Genomic DNA, 26,301 nt, shown 5'->3' on the forward strand with positions numbered 1-26,301 from the left:
GCCCGCTGAAACGGCTCAGACGGTGGCCAAGCCCTCATTAACGGCCAGGAAGGTTCTGCTGTGTGTTTGGTGGGATTGTCAAGGAATAATCTATTATGAGCTGCTTCCCTATAGCCAAACGCTCAATTCGGACCTGTACTGCCAACAACTGGACCGCTTGAAGGTAGCATTCATGAAGAAGAGGCCATCTTTGATAAACAGAGGCCGCATTGTCTTCCATCAGGACAACGCCAGGCCACACACTTCTTTGGTGACGCGCCAGAAGCTCCGGGAGCTCGGATGGGATGTTCTTTTGCATCCGCCGTATAGTCCGGACCTTGCACCAAGTGACTACCACCTGTTTTTGTCCATGGCGAACGAGCTAGGTAGTCAGAAGTTAGCCACAAAAGAGGCCTGTGAAAATTGGCTATCCGAGTTTTTTGCCAATAAGGAAGCGAGCTTCTATAACAGGGGTATTATGAAGTTGGCATCTCGTTGGGAACAAGTCATCGAACAAAACGGCGCATATTTGACTTAAAACAGATGATTGTAACTAATTTTATGAACAAATGAAAATTCAAAAAAAATACCGCAGGACTTTTTTGACAGCCTAATATATTCCTATATTCCGCTTGAGATGTGATCAAACCTCACAATATGCAAAAGTTAGGTTTCCCTGTTGGGATTTGAAAGTTTACTTCTATGAAAATTAGGCTGTATTGGAATAAATGTAGTGTATATCTATATTTCAAAATTTTGGATACTCTTCCATATCCGCGTTAGGCCAAAAAAAATCCGTATCCACCTTATTTGTACAAGCACACTTTTGTAGAGAAATATATATAATAGCAAGCCATGCAATATCTTAGGAACAGATAAATAAACGAAAAAATGTATTCTTTCTCGGACTAACCGAGAACGGTTGTTCTCCGTTGAAGATTACAATATCTGGATGTAAAACATTATTGGTTTCTACAACTTTGATAAAGAGAACTTCTCCTGCCATACAAATCCAACATACATTTCTGCATAACTCGATAATTAAACAAGCTAATGGAACCAAATTCGACATGTGGAGGTTTTAGAGGGCACGAAATGTTTCTATGGTGATTCGACACTGCTCTCCCCTCTCTAAAGGAGAGGATGGGAGTTGCATATTGCATAACTCGAGAACTAATTAAGCAAATGAAGACAAATTTTTCAACTGTCAAGTTTCTATAAGACCAGTTACATTTTCCGTTGTTTTAGTTGTTTTGATCAATAAATCTGGAAAATGCCGAAGGGAAAAGTGCTCACGGAGAGAGAAGAAAGACAAATCGATGCATTTCACCAAGAAAATGTTGATATCAGAGAAATTGCTCGTCGAATTGGGCGATCAAATCCAGTAGTGCTCAATTATTTGGTGAATCCTCAAGGATACGGTAAGAAGGAGAAAACTCCACGTAAATCGAAGCTCTCTGACCGGGATAAGCAGGAAATAGTTAGTACAGCTTCGAATACCTCAAAATCGCTTATGCAAATAATGGAATATTTCAACTTCTCAACTACTCGGGTGACAATTCGTCAAAATTTGGTGAAAAATTCTCACATAAAGAGGGTTTGAAAGGTTAAAGCTCCTCATTTTATACCATCTCACATCGGAAGACGTCTGAGTTTTGCCAAAGCTCACATGAACCGACAGTGGGACATGGTATGTTGTGACAAAGAATGTTTCCAAAAGAATACATTTTGCTATATACCATAACGAAAATTCCTTCAATATATAGGGTACTCTCACTGATGAAAAAAAGTTCAATTTGGATGGTCCTTATGGTTTCAACGGGTACTGGCGTCTTAGAGGCGAATGAACTGCAAAGTTTAAAGCCTCTTAAAAACAAAGAAAGAAGAAGGGTACTGGCGTGATTTACGGAAGAAGGAACAATATTTTTCAATCAGGAATTCTGGTGGAGGCTCGTGCATGGTTTGGGCGGGATTCTGTGCAAGCGGAAAGCACAAGATAGCTTTCACATCATTCAAGGATTACAAACATGTTCTGGAATCCTCTCTCCTACCGTTTTTGCGTGGATATCGTCACGAAAAATTCACACTCCAGCAAAACAATGCTACTATTCATACCAGCAAGTAAACTAAGCAATGAATTAAGGACCAAAAACTTATTTTTTGGACTGGCAGGCTCGCTCTCCAGACTTGAGTCCTGTTGAAAATCTTAGGGGGGATCCTTGTTTGCAGAATCTACACTGAAGGAAAACGGTACACCACGATTGAAGAGCTCAAGGTCGCAATTTCTGAAAAATGGAAAAATATCGAGAAATCTGTTCAGCAGAATTTGGTAAATAGTATTCCAAGTGTAGAATTTTCAAGGTTATTAGTCGAAATTACAAGGTTACCAATTATTGACATGTAAATCAGCCGATCGTTTTGAATTTTTTTATTGATAATACTTATGAATTTTGAAGTGGTCTTATAGAAACTGGACAGCTGAAATTATCATATTCAAGCACAGAAATAAACAAACAACTCTTTTGAACGAAATTGACGTTAAATATACATTATTCTAAGCATTCAACAATGTATGAATGTATCTGGTTGAAATTCTAACTGTTTGTGTTGCAACGAAATAGAATCAGGGTGGTCTTATAGAAGTTGGACAGAGTGTAGCTGTTACAGGTGTCCTCCGACCAGATGGTGTCCCTAGTTATAAGCATTTAAAATCTTTCATTTTTTCCTACTCACGTCAAAAACACATACCTCTTCCGTTAGTTCCACCACTGGTAGCGAACTCGCTCCACTCGCGTGTCCACTAATTGGCGTTGAACAGGCCGGGACACTCATCGGTCCGCTCTGAAAAACCGCGCTGTCCCGGTCGCTACTACTGTTGCTGACATTTACAATCTCACTTGCCACCGTTATGGGCGACGTGTAGAATTGGCTGTTGGACACCGGCAGGGTCAATGAGTCACGATCCATCTAAACGAAAAAAAAAATAACATGTCTTAACAGCTTTCGAGCTGTGGCACGTCGCCGGTCATCAGTTTACCTTTCGACTGGAGCGCCGCTTAGTGAGTGTTTTATCCTTTTTGTTCTTCGAACCGGGAGAACTGCCGAGCGATGTTCTGCACAACGGAAAATAAAACACGGGAAATGATAAAGAGAACGTAATTATAAAACGAAAACACAAAACCGTTAGAATAAAACAAACAATCGTGAATAACGAAACGAACAAAGGAACTCGAACCAGCCCTGCCTTCACCTCCATAACAATAACAAAAAAAACACAAAGAATAGAGAAAGTGAGAACCAACAGATGCATCCTAATGCTGCAGAAAGGAAAAGATATGCTGCGACATTATTTTTCCATTCGAGTGAAGGAACGAATGAGACGACAGGTCGATTCTGATTCAGCGTTCCACAGTCGGATGGTCGGTGTTCCGATGATCGACGCACAAAAGAGACAGAAAAATGTTGATAGTTGAATATTTGTTGTCAAAATGTGAAATATGAGGATAGTCATTCGAAGTCTCGTAAGGCGCAAGTACGGAAGTAATCATGCTTAGTATTGTGCGAGCTATCTCCTAGAACTTTCTTGTCCTGTAGAAAAGTCCATGTTCTTAGTGGCACTAAGTCCCACAGGCATAACACACACGGCAAATACAAAAAAAAAGAAATATTCACTAATGTTATACCCAGATTTGAACCAATTTATTCGTACTTTCTTAGGGCGATGCCAATTCGTGATTTTTGGAGTTGTTTTTTGGTGTGACGATATCTCTCGCTAGAAAATTTGCAGCGAACTAATTTTCACGCGCACACCCACACACGTAAGAGCGTGAAAAGAAAATTATAAAATGTCAATTGCATGAAGCTGAAACGTGTGCGAAGGAGAGGAATACAAACTGTCGAATTTTGCTGCCAATCTTCGTGGAGATGTTGGAGATCAGCTTGCCGGAGTTGGTTCCAAGCTTAACGCTGGACAGGCTCAGCCGATCGAACTCGAAAAAATCGCTACGGAATGACGAACGATGATACAACGATCGGTTATGTGTATGAAAATGATTGGTTGTGGTCGTTGTGTTAGGGAGGAAAAGTAAATCAAACCGTTAAATTTTGATATCCATCGTTTTTGGTATATGATTTACCCTTTTTGATGCCCTTTTAAAGTAATCTTCGGTGTATTTTTTGTGGAACAGTACAGGGTTAAACTTTGAAATATTACTCGAATTTCCACTCAAGAATATAGTGAGTGTTCCAATTTCTTCAATGTTTCCTAAAATATCTTACAGTCTTGAGGTCCAGCATTGTTATGCTGTCAAATATCGTTACCGTAGTGTCTCATCGTATGGCGCTAACAGGAACTGCCTTCAACAAACTCATTCTATGCTACGCCCAAATGTTTCAACCCATGATCTTACATGACTTTTTTGCGCCGTCACTTTCCCCCACGGGACTGGAAGTAACACTGTTCGGTGTTACTTCATTGGGAGGTGTACCCAATCCACTGGGTCATTCTCATCTTTTGCAGAGTAAAATAATATACCGTTCTGAATTATATTTCGGACACCAAGGTCCTTCATTTTGAAGCGGTCACGAAGAAATGATTTTAATTTCCGCTTTGTCTTGGTGTCGTTGTTAATATCATGAAGTCGTCCACGTAGATTGTGACGAAAATCATTTTTCCACTGTCGATCCTGAAGTACAAGCATGGATCAACCTTTGACTGCTCCAATCCGAACTCTTTCAGCACCTTGTCCAGCTGACTGTTCCACACACGGCTCGATTGCTTGAGCCGGTATAGTGCCTTTTTTAACCGACAGAAGTGTCTGCAAATCCCCGTGTACCACTGAATACAAATCCATGAACTGCACTTGCTGTTGATCCCCGCTGAGTTCCATAAGATTTTACGGTTCTCCTTCCTGTGCCACAATTATGTCACGACTGATCCGTATATCACGCTTGACTGGATCGTACACTCGATACCCCTTGGTCTTCCTCTTCTTGGATGGCACTAAAGTTCCCAGTGGCCTTCTCAACGTAGGTATTACTTCCGTCATTAGTAGTACTTAGTTGAGATTTATATGCCGAAAAATACGCCTTGAATGTATTCTGGAATGGCAAGCTCTAGAATACGCGTGACCACAGTGCAAGCCGGAAGAAATTTCTTTGACGAAAAATCTCCCGACCAGAACAAAATCGATCCGGAACCCCCGGCATGATAATGTGCGATACTAACCAATCGGCCACGGGAGCACACCGATACCCCTTGGCACCATCGGCGTATCCCACGAATATCGCTTTCTGGGATTTTACGTCAAACTTCTTCCTTCTTTGCTTTGGAACGTGAACGAGTGCTAGCAATTCGAAACTCCGCAAATGTCGCAGATCGGGCTTCTCGCCGGTCCAAGCTTCTTATGGTGTTGTTGCGAGTGACCTCGTCGAGCTTCTGTTGATTAGATACGCTGCTGTCGAAACCGCATCTGACCAAAATTGATTCGGTAGACACGAACCGTTCAGCATGCTTCTGGCCTGGAGTGTCCGGTCCATTCTTTCCGCAACACCGTTTTGCTCATGCGTGTAAGGACAAGCCTTTTCGTGATGCACTCCATCTTTCGCCATGCTGCGTCTGAAGAATGAATTGACATATTCGGTCCCATTGTCCAGTATACGATTCGTATACGATTCGCACACTTTCCACTTGCCAACAACGATGGTCTGCGAAAGGTATCGTCGATGATGGATTCGTGGCTATCTTTCCGGAAAGTGCTGGTGATACCTTCGTTCAATAACGTTTCTTTCAGCTTTGCAAGAGATTCCGCCCAAGCGTTGAAGTTGCCTCCAATGACGATCGGTTTCCTACCGAATAGTTCCATGGTCATCGTATCTAGAATCTGGTGGAACTGCTCAGTTGTTCATCTCGAGGGTGCGTAGCAACTGCACATGAGGATTCCATTAATTTTGTTGATTACGAAACCTTCATATGAACCTCAAATCAATTCCTGGATCGGATAACTGCCCATTACCTGTATTGCAGCCATCCCTAATCTATCCGTCACCCAGATCCCGTTATCACGAGGTACTCGATACGGCTCAGCTATGATTGCTACATTGCATTTTGTTTCTGTTGCTGACTACCACAATAATTGCTGAGTTCTGCAATTGTCCATATTGTTCTGGGTCACTTCCATTACTGCGAATCTACTAACACCTTCTTGTACGAGGGACACTTGAAACCTCCTGTCGCATGGTCGCTACCGTCTCCTGATATGCACAGTAGGCATTTCGCTTGCTTCGTACAGTCTCTCATCAGACCTGTCGGGATCTATGTAGTTTCTTGTCTTATATCCAAAGCCCATGCAATTGAAGCATCTCTCCATCCGCTTGGTCACCCGAGGCACAATCTTCAGCGGACAAACCGACCAGCCGACTTTTATTTTGGTCGTCTCTACTATCTTATTGGCTGCGTCTGTTGAAAGCCTTATCGACGCCGTCTACGTACCACCATACGCCTTACTCGTACGGATCGTCATTGGTATATCGTTCAGTTTGCAATTCGCACCTTAGGTCCTCGTCTGTAGAGATTTCGTCCAGATACCTGCACTCGATCCCTGATACCTGGGATAAAGCTCTCACCTTCGCCTACTCACCGAGTGACTTTACAACCAGTTTCATAAAGGCTGAACTTTCGACCGCCGGATACCTCTTGAGCTCGAAGAGCATCTCATCTTTCAGAATACGCCTTGTTTTCACCACATTCTCTCCCAGTTCCTTCAACTCCGGATCGTCCCTCACCAGGCCTTTCCGTAGGAGTGATGCATAAGTCACTCCTTCCTTCATCTCGACGATCAGGACATCCCCCTTACTTCGCTCACTTCGGTGCCTAGGTTTTTTTTCTACAGCATCATCTCCTTCCTCTTTCTTCTTCTGTTTCTCCGTCTGGTTTTCGACAGTACGCGCCCCACTGCCTTCACCTTCCTTCGTATTACCCAGGTTATCATTTTTAACCTTCTTCAGGTGTTCTTCTTCTGGGATATCCCCCTTCCTTTTGTCCGATCGCGGATTTCGCGGTGTCTTCGGTGTCTCCTGTATCTCGACGGTTATCTTCTCCCTTGCCTCGGCGAGTGCGTTTTAAACAACCTCTGCTCGCGTGATCATCTCCTTCTGTTCACCTCCTTCTGCGGGGGTTGACACGGTCCTTCATGGGGATCGTGTTCAGAGACGGATCAGTGTAAGTCAGAAATGTGATATATGAGCGTTGTAACATGTGCCAAAGCCAAGACGAGCATCGAACGTACCCGAAGACTTGCAAAGTTATTCTACGGACTACAGAAAGTAACGTCGATAATAGATTCGCGGTCGTTCCGGCAGATAGTGTTGGATCCATTAGCTTGAACTCTCTCGCATTAGTGAGAGCTTTGGCCACTTTATGGATACTGGGTTCATCGGCGAGTTGCTCGATTATTCCGTGTGCTCGCAGATACTTTTCGAGCAATGTCAACATCTCGTGCTCCTAGTGACCAACCGATCTTATGAGCGTTTTTTTTACAGGGAACATTCCGCACGATCAATAAGTCTGTTTGACATCAACTATTTGTGGATACCATACAGTAGACACGACTCCCATTGATAATGCGTCTTCCACAAATGGCAAAATCAAAATAGAGGTATCATTCTACACGCACATACCTTCAAAATACTAATAAATTAGCTTGTCTTCGTCTTCCTTATACGAAACGGCACATCTAATCAATGCTAAGCGCATCAGATTCAGTTCTAAACGACGAATTCCGAGTACTGTTCCACAGAATCTATTGCCAACAAAAACTATTTCTACTCACCTCGTCAAGTTTGACGTGTTAAAATTCGTTGCAAAGTTTGTGAACGTCGATTTGAATCCTCCGGAACTGGTAGTGGTTGGTCGGCTGTTTTGACTTTTGGAAATTCCGCTACTACAAAACATTTTGAAACAGGTTAAAACACATCTTTCTTCGAAGAAGCTTTCAAGATACTCACTCCGACGAACCTATGCTGGTTTCCGACAGCCGGCTGGAGTCGATGCTGACCTGAGGCATCGCCGAAATCTGCCTCCTCAGGGTAACCTCACAATCCCGATCGATCTTGATGTCGGTCGTTCGTTTGCCGTACTTCGCCTCAACACTCGCTTGGATACCGGCGAAACACTTCTCGAGCCGATCGTGGAACGGTAGCAAACTGGCGGGTGTTTTCATCTTGTGCACAAGAATCGCAACCTCGAGCAGCGGTATCTGCGATGCGATCAGATCCTTCAGCCGTGCCACCAGATGATCATCGTCCGGGTAGCGCAGCAGATATTCCGGGGTGAGAAAAGCTTCTTCGTAGATCGGAATGCCCCCGTTCACGGCCGCGTCCACCACACCGTTGATGACCGCACTGAGCGAATGGATGGGAATGTTGATATCGGATTGGTGCTCCAGAACGAGTTCCCGGATGTGGCGGTTTTTGGACTCCACTGTCTCGATGGCCATCTCAAGGGGAGAAATCTGAGAGTAAAGTGAGAATGTTATAGCTTGTTGTAGCAAGCAAAAAGAAAAAAAATACTCACTATCACAGTTTCCGACGATCGTACGGGGAACCAACGTAAAATTCCTGGCAGTGCATCGGTGGTCCTCAGAATCGTACGCTCATACGAGGTGTTCGCAATATCGTCACCACCTCCACTCGAATCTCGAATAGGACGCGAAAATTGGAACTCACTCACATTGTTGGACTGGTAGAACCTCATAATGTTCGACGCAATGTTCTTCTTATCCTTCCCTATCCGGATATCCCGGCTGACAGGATCGACCTTCACAATCTGAATAAATTGACCTTCGCTCTGGCGGATCTCCGAACCGGGATTCAGCGTGGGTACGAGCTCTGCCTGCGGGTGTTGGCTCAGAATGCGAGTATTGAATGACCCGGCATCTTCGTACTCGTTTCCCCGGTAGACAAACTCCTGATTGCGGAGAAATTGTGGAAACCCGAACCCATAGAACGCCACCCGGTAGTAGTTCGATTCGTAGCGCTTCTCGCGCAAAATCTTCTCGTAAAACTGAGCCATCTTTTTGTACAACTCAGCCAAATTCAGATAGTCGTAGATTTCGTTCTCATACTGTTGCGAAAGTTCTTTGCACATATCGATCGCCGATTCCCACATTTTACCACGATCGAACAGATCAATGATGTCCCGATAGAGTCTCTCCTTGAGTGCCCAATGTGTACTGCAGGACAGGTGTCGGCTGGATCTCAACAGTGGCGACAGGGGAGTGTCGTCCCAATTCAGCTCATTGCTATGCAGCTTAAGCGTGTAGGCAGCCTCTGTGAAGTTATCGAACTCCATGTGCAGATCGCACAGTTTATTCACGTAGCGAATGTACATCTCCTTGCGGTTTACCTCGGAGTAATACTGCAACAAGCTAACCGTGCAAGCCATTCGATTTTCCTTGCTTTCGTCATGGATGAGACATCGGTATTCCAGCAACTTCTCCATCAACCTCGTCAACACGTTTACGCACTGAATTCCGTACGTTTGAATCGTGTTGTGATTGCTGCACGAGTCGAACATGATCTCGTAGAACAAATTCTTGTACTCTTCGTCTCCGTAACCGCCCTCAATGTACTGATCTAGTTTTTCGATAATTTCCTTCTCGAAATCGTTGAAATTACCCTTCACGTGAGTGGGGTTTCGCTTGGTGTCCCCGTAACTCTCCACCATATATTTGGAACTGTAATACTCGCATTGCATCATATCGAAAAAGATGGGGATCGTGGCCTTCCTCAGCTCGATCTCCGGAATCATACTCATTTCCAGAATGGGTCCCACCAGCTGCGGCACGAACATGATCTTGTGCTCGCCCAAATTGAACCACATCTTCCTGATTTCGAAGGCCGTTTCCCTCCGAATGTCCCGGTAGTTGTACAGGATCATCGACTGCTTCGTTGTGCTGAACACATTCAGCTGCAGCGCGGGCTGCGTCAGAAACGTGATCGAGCACTGGAAGTAATTGGACCATACCTGCTTCTCGAACGGCGAGAAGAACCACTCCATGATGATACCCGAGAAGTGTCGCAAACTCTCCAGTATGACCGTGTTCTGATGCATGATCATGTCCAACCAGTCAACCGGGAAGACCGGTTTCGATACCAGCTCTTTGAACACCAACAAAATTTCCATCAGAAAGTCCAACAGATCGAAGCTGGTGAGGAAATTCCTCACGTACGCCTGGTAGTGACTGGCGGTCATACTGCGGAAGATACCGAGCATGATCGCGACCAAATTACCCACCAGCGGGTTGTCCCGATCCATAGCGATCGAGCTCTGGATCACGGTTCGCAGCAGGATCAGCATTATCTCGCGGATATCGTTCTCGGTTGGACCGATGTCCTCCTCGCTGTGAAACAGCAGCTCCAGCATGTTGTTCATGATGTTGACACATTCGGCAACCTACGGGCGGGTAATAGCGGTAAGTAACGCAGTAGACACAGGAAAAGAAACCGTAAACGGAGGATCGGTGATTAGTATCACACTGCACACTAAGAGGGCCAAACAAATGTTCGTCAAAAGGAAAGGCACATATATCGCAGATAACACGGAAAACCAAACTCGCACACACACACACCCATTATCAGACGCCTACGCAGATACGGCCCAGCTCGGCACGCATCGCCTCGTCGGCTTCGTCGAATACCAGCTTCCTGTACGGGAGGAGGAGTTTATGGCTATCATCGATAAATACCTTCGTCTTGGCGGTGGTTTCACGTGTGTGCAGCTGTGACTTGCTTTCGCCCAGCACCTTGGCCGCCTTGGTCAGGTTCTTCTCCTGCTGCCGGATGTCGAACATAAAATCGCCCTAGGTTTGCGCGGCATTTGTGAGTTTAGTAGCACACCAAAAATATGCACGCACGCACGCACACAGCGTTACCAAGCGTTACGCACATGCGCAAACGGAAAGTTGCGTTTCGTATTTATTTTTGCGATACGAATAATATAGGAGGTGTAATAGGGTGATGGAAAGCGCAAAAACCCAATCCGAGTCCGAAAAGTAGTTGTGGTGGTGGTTGTGACCGTGAACGCAGATTGCCAGAAGGAGGTTTATGAGTTCCGGAAGTGTCCGACCACCAGGATTGAACAGTTGCAAAGATGGAGGTTATATATGGAATACATTTTGGAGTGGATGTTTGTACCATTACGTTCGACCGAGGGATCAGGAACATGGAATATCACGTGTGGTGGGGGGAGAGATGGAATAAAAATACATTTGTTAAAATTAGCGTTTGATTTTTTGTTTTGTAATACATTACTGGCTAACGCGAACAATTAGTAACAAGAACAACTCCAACACCGGATATATTAGTTGAGGTTACGATCGATGAGGGTTTTTTAATGGGAGCTAGTTGTAAAATGGATCGCGAAAGTGAATGTCTAGTATAAATGAGGACTCCCAAAGAAAAACAAAGAGTGATTTAGTATTAGATAGGGATGGTAACGGAAATGGAGCTACATTGTTTAGATTCTATGACAGATTCTTACCATAATTGAGGAAAAACTGGCGATGAAAAAAAACTGGATCCCAAGTTAATTTGAGCCCACTTTTGGCTCGATTCAGTTCAAATCTGGAAGCAAGAAATCTACACCTCCAAGCGCTGGCAACATCCCTTGAGCGATGGCGATGACATCTTCTCGAGCGTTAGCTGTATGTCCTCGGACGATGGCGACACATCTCCTCGAGTGATGACGACATCTCTTCGAGATGGCGACATTTCCTCGAGCGATTGCAACAGCTCTTCGAGCGATTACAACATTTCTTCGAGTGATGGCGGCTTCTGCTCGATTGATGGCGACATGTCTTCGAATTGAAATGGATTATAGAGACTTTGAGCTGTTTGACAGTCATTCGCTTCTTCTTTCCCCCTTGCACACTAGAACAACCACTCAAAGTTACACAATACTTCTACACCCAAACAAGCGTTGGCAGAAAACATCTTTGGCAGAAATGATGCCATTCCGTGTGCTGGAGAGTCAAATGCGCAAATAATGAGCTGTTTTAAAAGCTTAAAAATTGTTTGTATGTATGCGAGTAGACATCTTTTTCTGTTTTCTTTTCTCATTTCATTTGGGATTGTGCCAAAAAAAGTCCATACGACGTCATTGGGGATCGAACCAGGGCCGACTGGAATGCAAAGCTATTTTACACGAACACGCTATCCACATAACTAATGATGCTTCAGCAGTTGTTCAGCAAAAAAAAAAAAAAAAAAGTAGCGCATGAAGGAGAACAATATCTATCTCGGTCTGGGCCGTGTGTGTGGCAAAGTACACCCAGGTTTTTTTACGCGGTTTTTTTTTACGCGGATTTTCGAATTAACGCGGATTTTCCTATTAACGCGGTTTTTTTACGCGGATTTTCCAATTAACGCGGTCACCGCGTAAAAAAAACTGAGCAATATCAAATCTGTCCCTCATGCTTCCTGAGACCATATGACGGAACTTAGTGCTATTGACGGATATTAGTGCCGCACCTATGTGCCAGGTTCGATGCATCTGTAGCGAACACAGACTCAATTTGCCCGCGTTGTTCACCACCGCCTAGGCCAGTTTCGATGGGAACGACCACGTCAAGTCGGAGGACAGATTTTGCAACGCAAATGCCTGACAGAACAGAAAGAATTAGACCAGAAGCAGTTAGAGTTGGAACAGAGGCAATTAGCGCTGCAGAGAAAGCATTTCCAGGAGAAATACAAGCTGGGTCGCTAGCTGATGAATCTGCAAGTGCAAGAAGAAGTATCTCGAGATAGCATAAAGCTTGTGCAAGAATGGGTTGATGAGCACACCACTGCGAAGCAGAAATCCTCCGTACGACCTTCGTGTGCAACGAAGTTTCATCCAACCCCACATAACGGCTGGGGGAAGAAAGATTCATGTACATGTATTTAAGTCCGCTCGTCGAGAGCCACACACAATGAAATTCATGCATAGCATCAATCCCATTTAGGAATGAAATAAGCGCGATTTTTGCGCGTAAACCTGAGCAACATCACTTCTCTCTCTCAGTTCATATCTCTCCCTTTCATGCTCCCTCAGAGCGTATGCCGCACCCCATCACGATTCTCAAGAGGATTTTTGTGTGACCTTTTTTTCTTTACGGGTGCAGTGACCCTCTCCCACGAATAGAACATCTCAGATAAGTTCAATATGAATAAGTATTTACAATAAGAAAGATTCCTACTGAAGATAGGGGAGAATCCAAACAAGGATTTTCCAACAGGAACGATGGAATTTTCCATACTGTGCAAGTTGAAAATTCCCTACACATAGCAGGTAGCCAGTAAGTTAGTTCTAACGTTTTTAGAGTTCTGTACATCCTCACAGAGGGATCGAGGATTAGAGAGAAAAAAATAAAGGAGTTGATAGTTGAACATCGAGAAGAACAGTTGTTTCTCTCGATAGAACAAAAAAGAAAAGTGCCCCAGACCGCTCGGGCGTTACACGGGGAGTTTCCAATTAACGCGGATTTTCCAATTAACACGGTTTTTTTTACGCGGATTTTCGAATTAACGCGGTTTTTTTTACGCGGATTTTCCAATTAACGCGGTTTTTTTTACGAGGTACGTATCCCCTGCGTAAAAAAAACCTGGGTGTATGCGGAAAGCTTATTTGTCTTTTGTTTCGCTTGCTCGTATTAATCTTGCTATTATTGCTGTACCATGTATATTATACAAATGCTTACCAGTATTTGTGAGTCATGATATTTTGACAAAACATGAGCTAAAAATCAATTTTGGGTGTAGATAATCATTTCAGGTGGGCGCTCTTTTAGTTACCCTGGTACATAATGCACACAGGGACACTCCAAGATGCATGCTCTGCACGACAGAAGAAGAAACCGATAACGCTACAGGGTGCCCGAGATGTCCGGTCTTCAAAATGGCGTTGGCTGCAATAACTAAATGGAGTTAACGCAGATAAACCTAAATCATTGCGACACGGCTCAACAGTTGCTATGGCAAGTCGCATCAGAAACCATAGCAGAGCCGTATCAAGTACCTCCAGATAACGGGAACTGGTTGACCGATAAAGCTAGAATGACTGCACTAACGAAGATGGGAAAATACCCAATCCCCAATGAATACGAAGGGTGCGTGATAGCTAAAATAAACGGAATCTCCGTATGTAGCTGCTATGAAAGTTAATAAAAGTCAATAAAACACCTGGCCCCAAAGGAATCCCAGATGTGACCCTCAAAGCCGCGGTCCAAGTGAATTCAGACCTTTTCAGAGCAACGATGCAAAACTGTCTGAATGAATGATGCTTCCCAGATATTTGGAAGAAACTGATACTGTTACCGAAACCAGGAAAGCCGCCAGGGGAACCCTCTTCGTATATGCTTATTTGCCTACTAGATACCCTCGGAAAGCTGTTGGAGAAGATCATTCTAAACAGGTTGACGAAGTGCACAGAAAGTGATGACGAGCTTTCGAAGATGCAGTTCGGGTTCCGGAAATATCAATCCACGATGGATGCCATCCTGTTAGTTGCCGAAGCAGCCAAAAAAGCGGAAATCGATATTGCGCTATAATAACGATTGACGTGAAAAATGATCTCAACAGCACCAGCTATTGCCGAAGCATTGCACCGAATGAAGGTACCGAACTATGTGCGCAAGATCCTAAAAGGCTACTTTCAAACTCGGGTTCTGGCTAATGTCACAGAGAAGGGACAGGAGTCATTGAGTATAACAGCGGGTATCCCTCAGAGCTCTATCTCAGGTCCAACGATATGAAACGGGATGGACGATGGTGTGCTGAGGTTGAAGCTTGCTACAGGAACGAAAAGATACGCATGCACGAAAGCGGCCAAAGTCATCGCGGCACTAACTAGAGTTATGGTGAATAATGCGGGGCCTAGTTGTAAGAGACGCCTTCTGGTCAGTGTAGCTACGTCAATACTCCGATATGGCTGTCCAGTTTGGGCAGCAGCCCTTGAATGCCAATAAAACCGCACGGTGCTGACTAGAACATACCGAATAATGGCGATGAGAGTATCGTGCGGTTATAGAACTATATCTGCGGAGGCGGTTTGCGTCATAGCCGGAATGATTCCGATCGATATCATTCTGCCCGAAGACGACATGTGTTACAAACAGAGAACAGTAAGCGCGCAGAGTAAGTGCGCAAATGTCTCGACAAGAAATGGTTGATCGGCGTATGGGAAATTGCTAGTTAAACGTTAATTTTAATACTAAACCTTACATCATATAAAATTCCAATTTTATTTCCTTTGGTTATGACGTCTATTTGTACCAGTATGTGAGTATAAAAACAATACTTTTAGCAGTCTTCAGAATGCAACCCGGTGCTGATGTGTAACAAGATTTTTGTACCCAGTTGAGTTCCCACTCCTTGTGTACACATGCGCTTTGGCGAATGAGCATGCTCCGAAACACAGATGAAATGTTTTGTTGTCAGTGCCGTTTTTGCACCCAGTTTTACGCTGAGTTTTACGCTGAATTTTGCGCCGTATTTCTATACTGCGCGCTTGAATCTGGATTGCTCACTCTGTTGAGATATTTTTCTTCATAAAAGCGTATACGGCTCGCATGGAGGCGCGCTGTTGTTTTTATGCTTTGCTTAGAGCGAGCGAAGACAAAGCGGGCGCTAGTATTTGATGTGTATGTGTGTGTGTATAGAATGAGGCGCGCAATCACATAAGTGAGAAGGGATGTTTAGCATCTGAATTTTGTGCATTTTGCGCTGTCGGGTTTATGAATTTTTTGCACTTCACACCAAGAGAGAATACGGGTTTGATTTGAACGCGCGCTGATGAAAATTAAACTCAAGCGCAGCGCTGCGTTTGTTTTCTGAAGACTGACTTTTAGTATGTTGCATCGCACTACGGGATCACAAAGAAACACAATAAGCAACAACTCAAGAGAACCATTTGACGGAGTTCATGGAGGAACATTCAGATCTCGCCCGAAATTTGCTGAATATCCCTGATGCGAAGAGGACTTCTCACAAATTAAGGGTCAGTTTGAAGAAAGCACCTAATAAGCCAAGGACCCTGGTGCGGGAAGTTGCGGAGTGGAAAAAGTACATGTGTTCATTTTCCGTAGGCCTTAGAATGGGTATATGAGTTCCATCACTACTCCGGGTATCTCGAATTTGTCGAAGAAATATTGCTTTGTTTCATTAAACGATGTTGTATCCGATTCGATCCATTTTTCGCGTAAATTTCTTACAAAAAGTGGCATCATTTCGTTTAACACTGATGAAACTATTGGTTTAGCCATACCAAGTGAAAAGATTCCTCCTACATTAATTTGGTACGACCCACTAGCCAAAAGGTTCAATGCGGCCGCTAATTTCAAAGCTGGAATAGCAGTGCTTCCGAAAGTTGGTTGGAACACGGTTGTGTCCAAAATATTTTTAAATGCTTCTCGGCTAAGCCTGAAATGCTACCGAAACCTTAAAACAAAAGAATAATTATTTGTCGAAAACGTATATTAGACAAACTTACTCATTTTCACCCAGCGAAAGAGAATTACTTTTATCCCTTAACTCCCGCCTCTGGGGAATAAGCGTGCTCTCTAATATAATATCAACTTGAATTTATTTTTCGGCATTGTTATTTGCAATTTACGAACCCAAAAATTTGACATCTCTCTTCGAGGCGAATTTTGTTCGAAACCTAATACACTGAAAATATAAACTCGAAAAAGATACATAATACTAAAATCAATTCGATTCGAGTTTGAATTACGAGTTACTCGTTTCGAAATGCGAAATGCCACCCCAGATTCAGTTATCGAATGATTACTGTATTCCAAAACCGTCCACTGGCAGCGCCAAATTTACTTTTCGCGGTGCGTCTAGATTTGAACTGAATCGAACTTTATTAATCACAATATGTTAGGAAGACAATGTACGGGTTATGGGGAAGGAATGAGCATATGAGATGATAGCAAACACAAGCACCCAGTTATCGAGTGTCGACGGTTGGTTCATGATGTGCTAAACAGTAGTGATAGGGGTGATGAAGTGTGAATCGCTCATTCGGGATCAAATGACGCAGCAGTTTCTCGATGACGATGACGTTGTTTGTAAATAGAGGGAATAAGACGAACGGATGCAGTGAAACAGGAGAAGAGCATTCGCATTAACACGGGCAGGAGAACAACGCAAGACACAGGCGCACAGCACGCGGCGCACGCGACAAGGCATCAACACAACACAAACGAACACATAACAGATATGAGAAAGAACTTCAGGAGATTCAGACTTCAGATGAGGGGCTGATGATGAAGAGAGTAGAATGTGATGCTTATTTTGGTTTCGTTCTTCTGGTGCATGACATAAACGTTCACAAACATTGAAACGCATGCAACAATCCTGTGGTTCAGGGCAGAACCAGTAAACACTTACCTCCTCTTTACTCTCGAGTTTGTCTTTTATCTGCCGGCAGAAGACCGGCAGCAGAATGGCCCTGCACTGGGGCAACTTGAACAGTTTCGAATCCACCACATCCTTAATGCAGGTCATTTTGGACTGATTCAAACGACCCGTAGGAACATTGGTGATGATATCCACAATTCGTTGGCTCAATTTGATCGGATCGTAAACTTGCATCAGATCCGAAGCAATGATGTGAAGGTACTTCAGCAGAGCGCCCTGCGATTTCAACAAATCGCTCTGATACTTAATCAGCTCGATGAACGATTCCAGCAGATCCTCCAGCATGGTCTCGAACAGCTCACGATCCTTCCCCTGGTTCAGGTCCGAGAACAGAATCCGGGACCGGATGATGAACTTCATGATGTACTGCAGATATTTGGTCGTCCGGAAGAGCGTTTCGTCGTTTTCGTTCACGGCGTAGATGCTGAGCGAACTCGATCGATCGCACGCGACATTGTTGATCGCGTTCTTGATGTGCGTCTGCACCACATTGATTAGTTTCCTGTCACAAAACAGAAAGTTAAAATCAACCATCGCTCTACGCACCATATAAATAAACTTACTCGTAGGCCAATGTAGCTGAAAAGCTTTCGTTAATATAGAGATCCAACACCGACTGGAAGTGCTGATACTTTAGATCGTACACAATTTCGATGAGACGCAACAAACACTTAAACACCAAATTGTCATACTTGGGCGGATCCTCGTTCAGTACCAGAATGTTGAACAGCGCATCCAAAATGTCCTGCAGAAACTTGACCACCTCTTCCCCCTTCACGTTCATCAGCGCGTAAAGCGATTCCTCCATCTTTTCCTTCCGCGAGGACCAATTCAACAGACCCAGAATGTCCACGTTCTGCGTCAGCTTCGTACTGCACAAATTCGTCTCGATCGTAAAGCTATCCTTCGAAGCCAAACTGAACCCATTGATCGAAGGTTTCCCCCCGCTCGAATTGACTAACTCATCGCCCAGCGCCGGCAGCTGCAGATAATTGTACTGCGAGTCCTGATCGAATTTCTTATGATCGATCTTATACACCAGCAGATGGTGTCTTTTGTGCTGAAGCGTCGTCCCATCGTCGTTCATCAACTTGACGAAGGATAACCCGAAGGGTTTCTCCGAACGATCCTTGGCTTCATTTGAGCTGCGGTGCTTGAAGGTGAACCGCAAATGGCACTGCTTAAACTCCTCAATTGGCACATCGATCTTGAATGTTTCATTCCACTTCGGTTTATCCTCGTGATAGTAGATCACCGATTTGTACTCGTTCAGGACAGAACCACCGCCTCCGTAGCAAATAACCCCTGGAATGGCCACCCCATGCCGGTTACAAACGACCGCTGTAACTTCGATGTTCTTGTCGCTGCTCTTGGACCCTTTGGAAAATTCTCCGGACACAAGCGTCAGATAGAGATCGTTCCGCACATCCCCAGGGAAGATCACCTCCGGGAAGCCCATTTTCCGCGCGAATGCCACATTACCCAGCACCAGATGGGGATACTCCTCCTTGACCTGTTTGATATCCCCGTGCAAAATATCCACACTGATCCAAATGGCCGAATCACTCTTATCGGCTAGATCTTTGTTGGTGATAAGCTTCCTCAGGGTACTTTCGAGTGACTCTTTCTCACATGGAATGAATGGCATCTTTAGTTGGGTATCGCTCTTGAAATCCTCCGAGCGCTTTATAATCGGCTTCAGATCCAGAGTAGCCACCCCGAATGGTCTCCTCATTTGTTGCTCATGGCCAGACAACCCAGTTGACGATTCTCCCGCCGCTGAGCTCCCACCGGGGCTGGCCGGAACGCTCATTTGATTCGTTAGCTGATTTTTGCTCTTCCCAGAGCTTGAACTCCCCACTGAATTGGCCATACTACTCCGCCGAGTGTCGGTATCTTTCCCATCCATGGCCCCTACCCGTACCACGTACGCCACAAGGAATATCCGGTTCCTGCTCAGATCATTCCCACTGAGGTCCGTGAACAGCACTTTGATGTTGTTGAACTGGTCCAAGTCGGCGGCCACCCCCTGTCGACTCCACTTGACCACATAGTTCTCCGTGATGGCTTTCATCTCGTCCCCATCGTACAGCGTGAACAGTATCTCCGTGTCCTCGCACAACCTACACACAAAATTGTGCACGGAGAGCAGCAGGTTGTGCGAGTGGCGATTCATCGTTTCCACGATGCGGTTCTTGTTATTTGAAGTCTGTGGAAGAGAGAAAACAAAAACACCTATCAAGCTGACATAATCCACCAATCCACCATCGCTCGTGCACTTACACTCGCCCTCTTGATCCGATCGACCGCGATCAGATGATGCTCGTACAACTGCGTGGTCGAGGTGCGATCGATGTTCAAAATATTACCACTTTCGTCCCGAACCACCATATCCAGTCGCAAAATCTTGTTGCCGGTGTCGATCTCCGACGTCGCCTTCAGCTTGATGTCCTTCATTTCGTCCACCGGCAGATTCCCGGACAGCAGCTGCGATCGCAGCCGGATCAGCTCCAGCATTTTCAGCCGAATCGCTTTGAAGTCCGGATGGATCTGGAGGTAAAACCGCCGATAGAGGTGCTGCCACTCGCGCAGGACGGTGGTGATTTCATCGACGATTTCGCTGCGAACGATCACCAGCGAGCCGGCCCTGGCCGTCGTGCGGCTTTCGACGATGTGAACGTAGCACTTGGGGAAGATCCCCCGCACTTGTGGACGGCTAAAGAATGGGAAAAAAAGTGGAGATTATTCGGTAGAAGTTGACATTGTACGCGCAACGCTCACCTTTTACTGTATCCGTAGTACCAGTTGGCTGCTTCCTGCAGTATGACCACCGAGTCGCCCACGTCCAGCTCCAGTCTGTGCTCTTTGTTGGACTCATGATAGTTTGCTTTCGCTGAAATAATTTACAATACCGAGAGAGAGGGGGGAACATTAGCACTCGTATTTGCAAATTGCGCCCTAGAAAAAAACTCTCCCCGTCAGAATTGTGAATAGGGGAGAGTATAACGCTCAGCTTCCACTTCCAGCAGTTGGAACTAATTCGATTGATCTCGATGATTTGTACTACCGGGTGTGGAGGTCACTCGCACCAACAGGAACACGCTCATCAACGGTGAATTTCTACACCAGCGAGCTGTATTTTCGAACGGACATGAGAAGGTTTTTCTCGCAGAGTGTGTATGTTCGCATTTATCTGAATAATCTAATTTTTCGACAGGTTGAGTGCAACAGAACGATATATTGCTGCAGGTCAGAATCGGATGAATCGGATTAAGTGCGATTCATATACAACATCCACGTCACGTCACGTTGCGTCAATTATTCTTATTGAAGCATTCACATACACCAGCAACGGCAAGTCAAAGTTCCCGTTGCCGGTCTATGTGAATGTTTGCATAAGAACTGCTTGGAAGAATAATTAACGCAACGTGACGGAACGGAACGTGAACGTGACGTAGATGTTGTATGTGAATCGCACTTTACTGATAAGTCGTAGTTCACTGAGGCGGTGCAGAATGGATTCTTTGTACGATACACATCTTCACTTCTATCGAAGTCCGTTTAGCATTTCATTGAACCGCTGCTAGTCACGTGCACGGGTAATCAACTATAACACATTCATGATTGGGAACGAGAAAAACGCTAACTTTCATATGGTTTACTAATTTAATCCCTCTAATGAAAGATTTCGAACGAACAAACGAATTTACGGTCGTGTGGCGATACTAAGCAACGGTTGACAAAAGAACTGATGGTAAAACGTACAGGACTTCGACTTTATCTTTGAAACTTATGTTATTCCGCAACGTTTTTTGCAGTTCAATATAGAGGAAGGTCGGGAAAGATGGACACTAGGGTGCCAATGAATGTATGGGAAAAATCGACCCTAAAATTTCAAAAAGTTACCCTATACAAAATGTTCACCACCTCGAAAAAACACCCTATGCCAAATTTCAGCTCAATTGGACTTAAAGGAGAGTGGCGCAAAGTGGTCAAAGTTTAAGTTTTTTGAAAATCGAAAAATCACCCGAGGGAGTAAAGAAAATTGCGGTTTTCCAAAAAAATTTTTTGATGCAAAATGTCTTAAAATGGCATGAAACGTAGAGATCTAGTGCCATCTCGAAAAAAAAAATTGTCAAAAATCGGCACTCTGGAACTTAGTTCTTTTTCGGAATACGAAACGAAAAATATGGTTTAGGGTGCCAATAAAAATAGTTATCTCGATTTTTCATTCGGAACTTACTACGAAATGTTGATTTGCACGATAATATACCCTATGCAAAATATTAGCTCATTCGTCCCAGAAGGCCATTTTTTGACAATTTTTTTTTCGATATGACACTAGATCTCGACGTTTCATGCAATTTTAAGACATTTTGTATCAAATTTTTTTTTTAGAAAACTCCCATTTCTTTCCCCCCTTGGGTGATCTTTCGATTTTCAAAAAAACTCAAACTTTGACCGCTTTGAGCCACTCTCCCTTAGGTCCAATTGAGCTGATATTTTGCGTAGGGTATTTGTTCGAACATTTTTTATGGGGTAATGTGAGCATTTTTTATGGGGTAACTTTTTGAAATTCAAGATAACCATTTTCATTGGCACCCTCATGGACACTTATATATAATTGCTAAAGACATTTTTATTTTAAATTTGAATTATGTACAAACTTGCAATAAAGTGTATAAATTGATTTGACACTCACTGTGTACACCCTGCTGGCCGTTTGTCAAAATCTTTAATAAGAACATAAAAGTGATCTGAAAAGAACAGTTCGATGTAAATTTTCATCTGCAGAAAATAAGGAAATAAGGATATTTTTCGTTACTTAGGTATTTTAGCATCTCTTTCCTTCTATTCAATCGAATCAGCGGTATGTTTTCTCATTTTTACTCCAGAAATATTGATGCTAAAAGAATACTAATAAAGTCGGGTAAGACGACACTCCATTTGATTATCACCTCCTTCTTTTTTTAACAAATGCTCACTAAGTACGTTTGCAAGAGCAACCAGATATCATAGACGAATCAGCAGACCGGCTTTAAAACGTAATCCGAATCTGTCATTCGAATGCCGGAAACTATTTTAGACATGAAAAAATTAGAAAAATATACAAGGCCTTTTAGTTGATTTTAGTCTTTTAGACCTTTTTGTTCGATCATTTTTGAAACCTAGTTGAAAACCTCCAAAACTTATCGAGTATATAAGCTTGAAGTTTCGGTTAGTGTCCATCTTGCCCTTCAAATGTCCGTCTTTCTCGATGCTTCTTATTTTTCAAAGATGTCGGACACATTGATTTTGCAAAAAATTTGCCTCAAAAGCAATTTTAATTATAAAAAGAAACCTAGACTATCGATTCATATTTTTTTGTGAGATTCACGAAAAAAAAAATCACTTTTACTGGTGTCCGTCTTTACCACCCTTCCCCTACTGTGTTTTTTTTTTCAAAAATCAATGCTTTATTCTGTTCGACGTTCGACGTCTCGTGGCTTCAATTCATACGGCACCCAATGTCCTATCTTTCGGATCATTCCCATTGCTTTTAAACCATCGGATATGGTTTGCTGTATATATGCAAGTTCTTGTTGCGTTTGTGACGGATCTTGATCGAGTGAAGCCTCCAATTATTCATCTTCAAACTTTTTTGGCGGTCCGGAACGCTCTTCGTCTTCCAAGTCAAAATTACCACTTATAAACCGTACAAACCACGTCTGACACGTTCGCTCAGCATGGTCACCATAAACTTCCACCAAAATGCGATGACTTTGCGCAGTTTTTCTCATCATATTGAAGTAATGAAGTAACACTCCCCGCAAAAACACACAAACTCGTTGGTACGAAATTCGACATATTCGAAGTGGCAAAAAACTATGTTGTTTACGCTTCAACTTTTTGACATATACTGAAAAAGACGCGCAATGACAGTAGCTTTCCAACGAATGTTCAGAAATTTGATTCACTGGAATAATAATCAAGTTACACCATCTGTTGTGAAACCGAAGAAACTTACCGGTACACCTAATAATATCTCGAGAATGGCTGCATTTAGGAGAAGGTGGATAAGGAACTTTTTTGTTTTAAGTCACATCAGGATTCATATTTTGTGGCTAAAATTGATTGTTAAAATACAAAAATTCTATGTTACGAATATTCATAAAAAATTGACGTTCCGCAAAGTTCGTCAAAAATAGTTTTACCATCTTGAATTTTTTTCCTAAATTTTCTTTCATGACTTCCACTTTATATGAAAAAAAAACTATTAAAAAATGAAAAAAATCATATTTTAGATATTGCAAATTAATGTTAAGAACTATTTTTCCTCAGTGTATATTTTTTTTAACATTTAAACATCAATACTCTAAAACTATTTCTAGGACACTATTTCGGTACGACTCATAGTTTTATAGATAATTTGTCAAAGATTTCTCTTACTAAAATCGATACGCCCTATTGAAAAGTTCCACTTGAGTCAAATTCCCAATTGCTGTGGGAAACTTATATTTCCTCCAACCCAAACGGAACACAAACTTTCATTCGTATCAAAAATATATGTTATTAAAATCTGCATTTTTGAAACGATTTTATTTGGAACTAGCTAACCCGGCAAACTTCGTCCCACCCATTTACTTGATTAATTCTCGAGTAATGCAGAAATTTGTGTTTTATTTGTATGGCAGCCATCCCTAAGAGAGGGGGGAGGGGTATCTAACCACCATAGAAACATTCATTGCACCCTAAAGTTTCCATATGCCTAATTTGGTTTAATTTGCTTGATTAATTCTCGGGTAATGCAAAAATTTGTGTTTCATTTGTACGGCAGCCCCCTCTAAGAGAGGGGGAAGGAGTATCTTAACACCATAGAAACATTTATTGCATCCTAAAACCTCCACATGCCAAATTTGGTTTCATTTGCTTGATTAATTCTCGAGTAATGCAGAAATTTGTGTTTCATTTGTATGGCAGCCCCCCCTTAGAGAGGGGGGAGGGGTCTCAAAATATCACGAAAACCTTCCCCGGCCCCAATAACCCCTACATACCAATTTTCATGTCGATCGGTTCAGTAGTTTCCGAGTCTATAAGAATCAGACAGACAGACAGACATCACTCCATTTTTATATATATAGATAGATAGATAGATTAGATTGCTCTATTGTTTGTTGAACACCACCAAAGATTTTCTCTATACTTTACTATACTTTACAGTTTGGTGTTGATAAAACCGAAAACATATTTCAGATGGCTGAAAATGTGAATATTGTTTATGGTTCTGGCATTGTAACAATCAATCACGACCAGAGTGAACGAACAAGCATAACCAAATTGATTTCAAACATTCCAACGACAAACATGGATTCAATAATTTTCTGAAAACAGAAAAAAAGGCACAGAAGGGTTCAGTTCGAGACACGACCGCATAGTTGACGTAGGATTCCGTAAGGTTATCTGTTGATTTTGGATATGTTTGAAGAATCACATCGTTAAACTCTTTGATAATGATTTGGTTTTAATGTCTCTGTTAGGGAATACATTTCGGTGGGAGCAAAAGTTCCCTCTACTTTCATGTATTTGCAATGCCGATTTCCCCAGGCAGCTTGGTTTTGATATCTCTGTTAGGGACCCGCCGCATGTGTCGTCAATTTCGACCAATCAGAAGTGGGTGTTTCCGTTAGGATAGAGGTTGAAATTTTTCAATTTGTTCGATAGTTAGTTTCATGACAAATATTATTTTCTTCAATATAAAAAATTGTTATGGAGTGCCGAAATCGATTGACACTAAAATTTCATCAATGCATCATGAAATGACTGAGCAATAAGCGTTTGAAATTGGACAATTTTCACGATGTGCTCGATTTTTGATTTTCAATTTGTACCCCAATATGTTTCCGAAAGGCGTAATCCTACGTCAAAACTGATTGAAGGAAGGGGTAGTGGAGTGTGGAGCTGGTCTGGTCTTACCATTGCCCGACAACCGCACTCAAAATGGTAAACGTCGAGGTCTAGAGCACGGATTAGAGTTTGTGGGATCTCTAGTAAATGGAAAGAAAAACTAATGAATGTTCCAAGGCTGAAGTCTCTCGATCCCAATTAAAGTGAAACCAACGTTTGAGTTGCTGATCTGTAATGAATCAAGCAGCCCATTTGTTAATTCAAAGTGAAAATCGTACATCAACATGTGGACGTATTTTCTCTCTTTCAATCTCCCGTCAAAGGGTATCCAGCATTGAATAAACAAGCCAACCTTTTTTCCAGCAAATCACACGCAAAGAAGAGGCTCAGCAAAGGATTGCGAACTTCGTAAAAAAACCGCAACAAGCGGCGTGCTGATGGACGGACGGACGGACGGCCGGGAATTCACACGGATGCAGTCATAAAAACGCTCCTCCCCTGCTTAGAATCCCGGGGGGAGGGGGAGATATAATTCATATTGCACGCAAATTTGCCGTGTCGTGCTTCGTTCCGTTCCGTATTTGGTAGTCGCGCGGTTGCGGTCGATGACAAGTGGGGTGGTGGCAGGATGGATCAGAGAAGAATCGAGTTCTTTCAGAGTGATTGCATTGATGGGGGAGCGAGAGCACCCTGTGGTAATGGTTTTTCATGGCCCGGAATAGTTAGGATAAATCGTGCACGAGAAAATGAGGGGCCTCTTGAACTCAGTGCTATCAAAATATTCCGTAGGATGCATTCAGCGCATCGGAACGTCCGTTATCAATCAGTTAGTCAATCAATCAAAGGACACGATACCGTTCCTCATTTTGCTACACAAAAGAGCGGGGAAATATTCAATGTACTCAACTGAGCGTCGAAACAATAGGAACAAAGTGACAAACGGTAATGAACAGAAACAACTAGGTCACTACGACGATG

The 26,301-nt window shown here is 43.3% G+C and overlaps 1 protein-coding gene across 4 annotated transcripts in view; it reads right to left on the reverse strand.

Annotated features, from left to right (window-relative positions):
• LOC129771659 (dedicator of cytokinesis protein 1) overlaps positions 1 to 26,301 on the reverse strand; it is an 85,090-nt gene that overhangs the window by 5,893 nt on the left and 52,896 nt on the right. The window contains exons 2-12 of one of the 4 annotated variants that reach the window (XM_055775562.1): positions 20,221 to 20,332; positions 19,723 to 20,155; positions 18,003 to 19,648; positions 17,410 to 17,941; positions 10,725 to 10,838; positions 8,552 to 10,432; positions 7,984 to 8,489; positions 7,809 to 7,919; positions 3,874 to 3,981; positions 3,017 to 3,092; positions 2,728 to 2,946 (exon numbers count right to left, since the gene is read on the reverse strand). In XM_055775562.1, coding sequence (XP_055631537.1) covers positions 2,728 to 2,946; positions 3,017 to 3,092; positions 3,874 to 3,981; positions 7,809 to 7,919; positions 7,984 to 8,489; positions 8,552 to 10,432; positions 10,725 to 10,838; positions 17,410 to 17,941; positions 18,003 to 19,648; positions 19,723 to 20,155; positions 20,221 to 20,332 — 5,738 coding nt within the window. The other 3 variants (XM_055775540.1, XM_055775547.1, XM_055775552.1) reach the window with 3 other exon arrangements.

The sequence above is a fragment of the Toxorhynchites rutilus genome, chromosome 1 (assembly GCF_029784135.1).
Source record: "Toxorhynchites rutilus septentrionalis strain SRP chromosome 1, ASM2978413v1, whole genome shotgun sequence".
Lineage (NCBI taxonomy): Eukaryota > Metazoa > Arthropoda > Insecta > Diptera > Culicidae > Toxorhynchites > Toxorhynchites rutilus.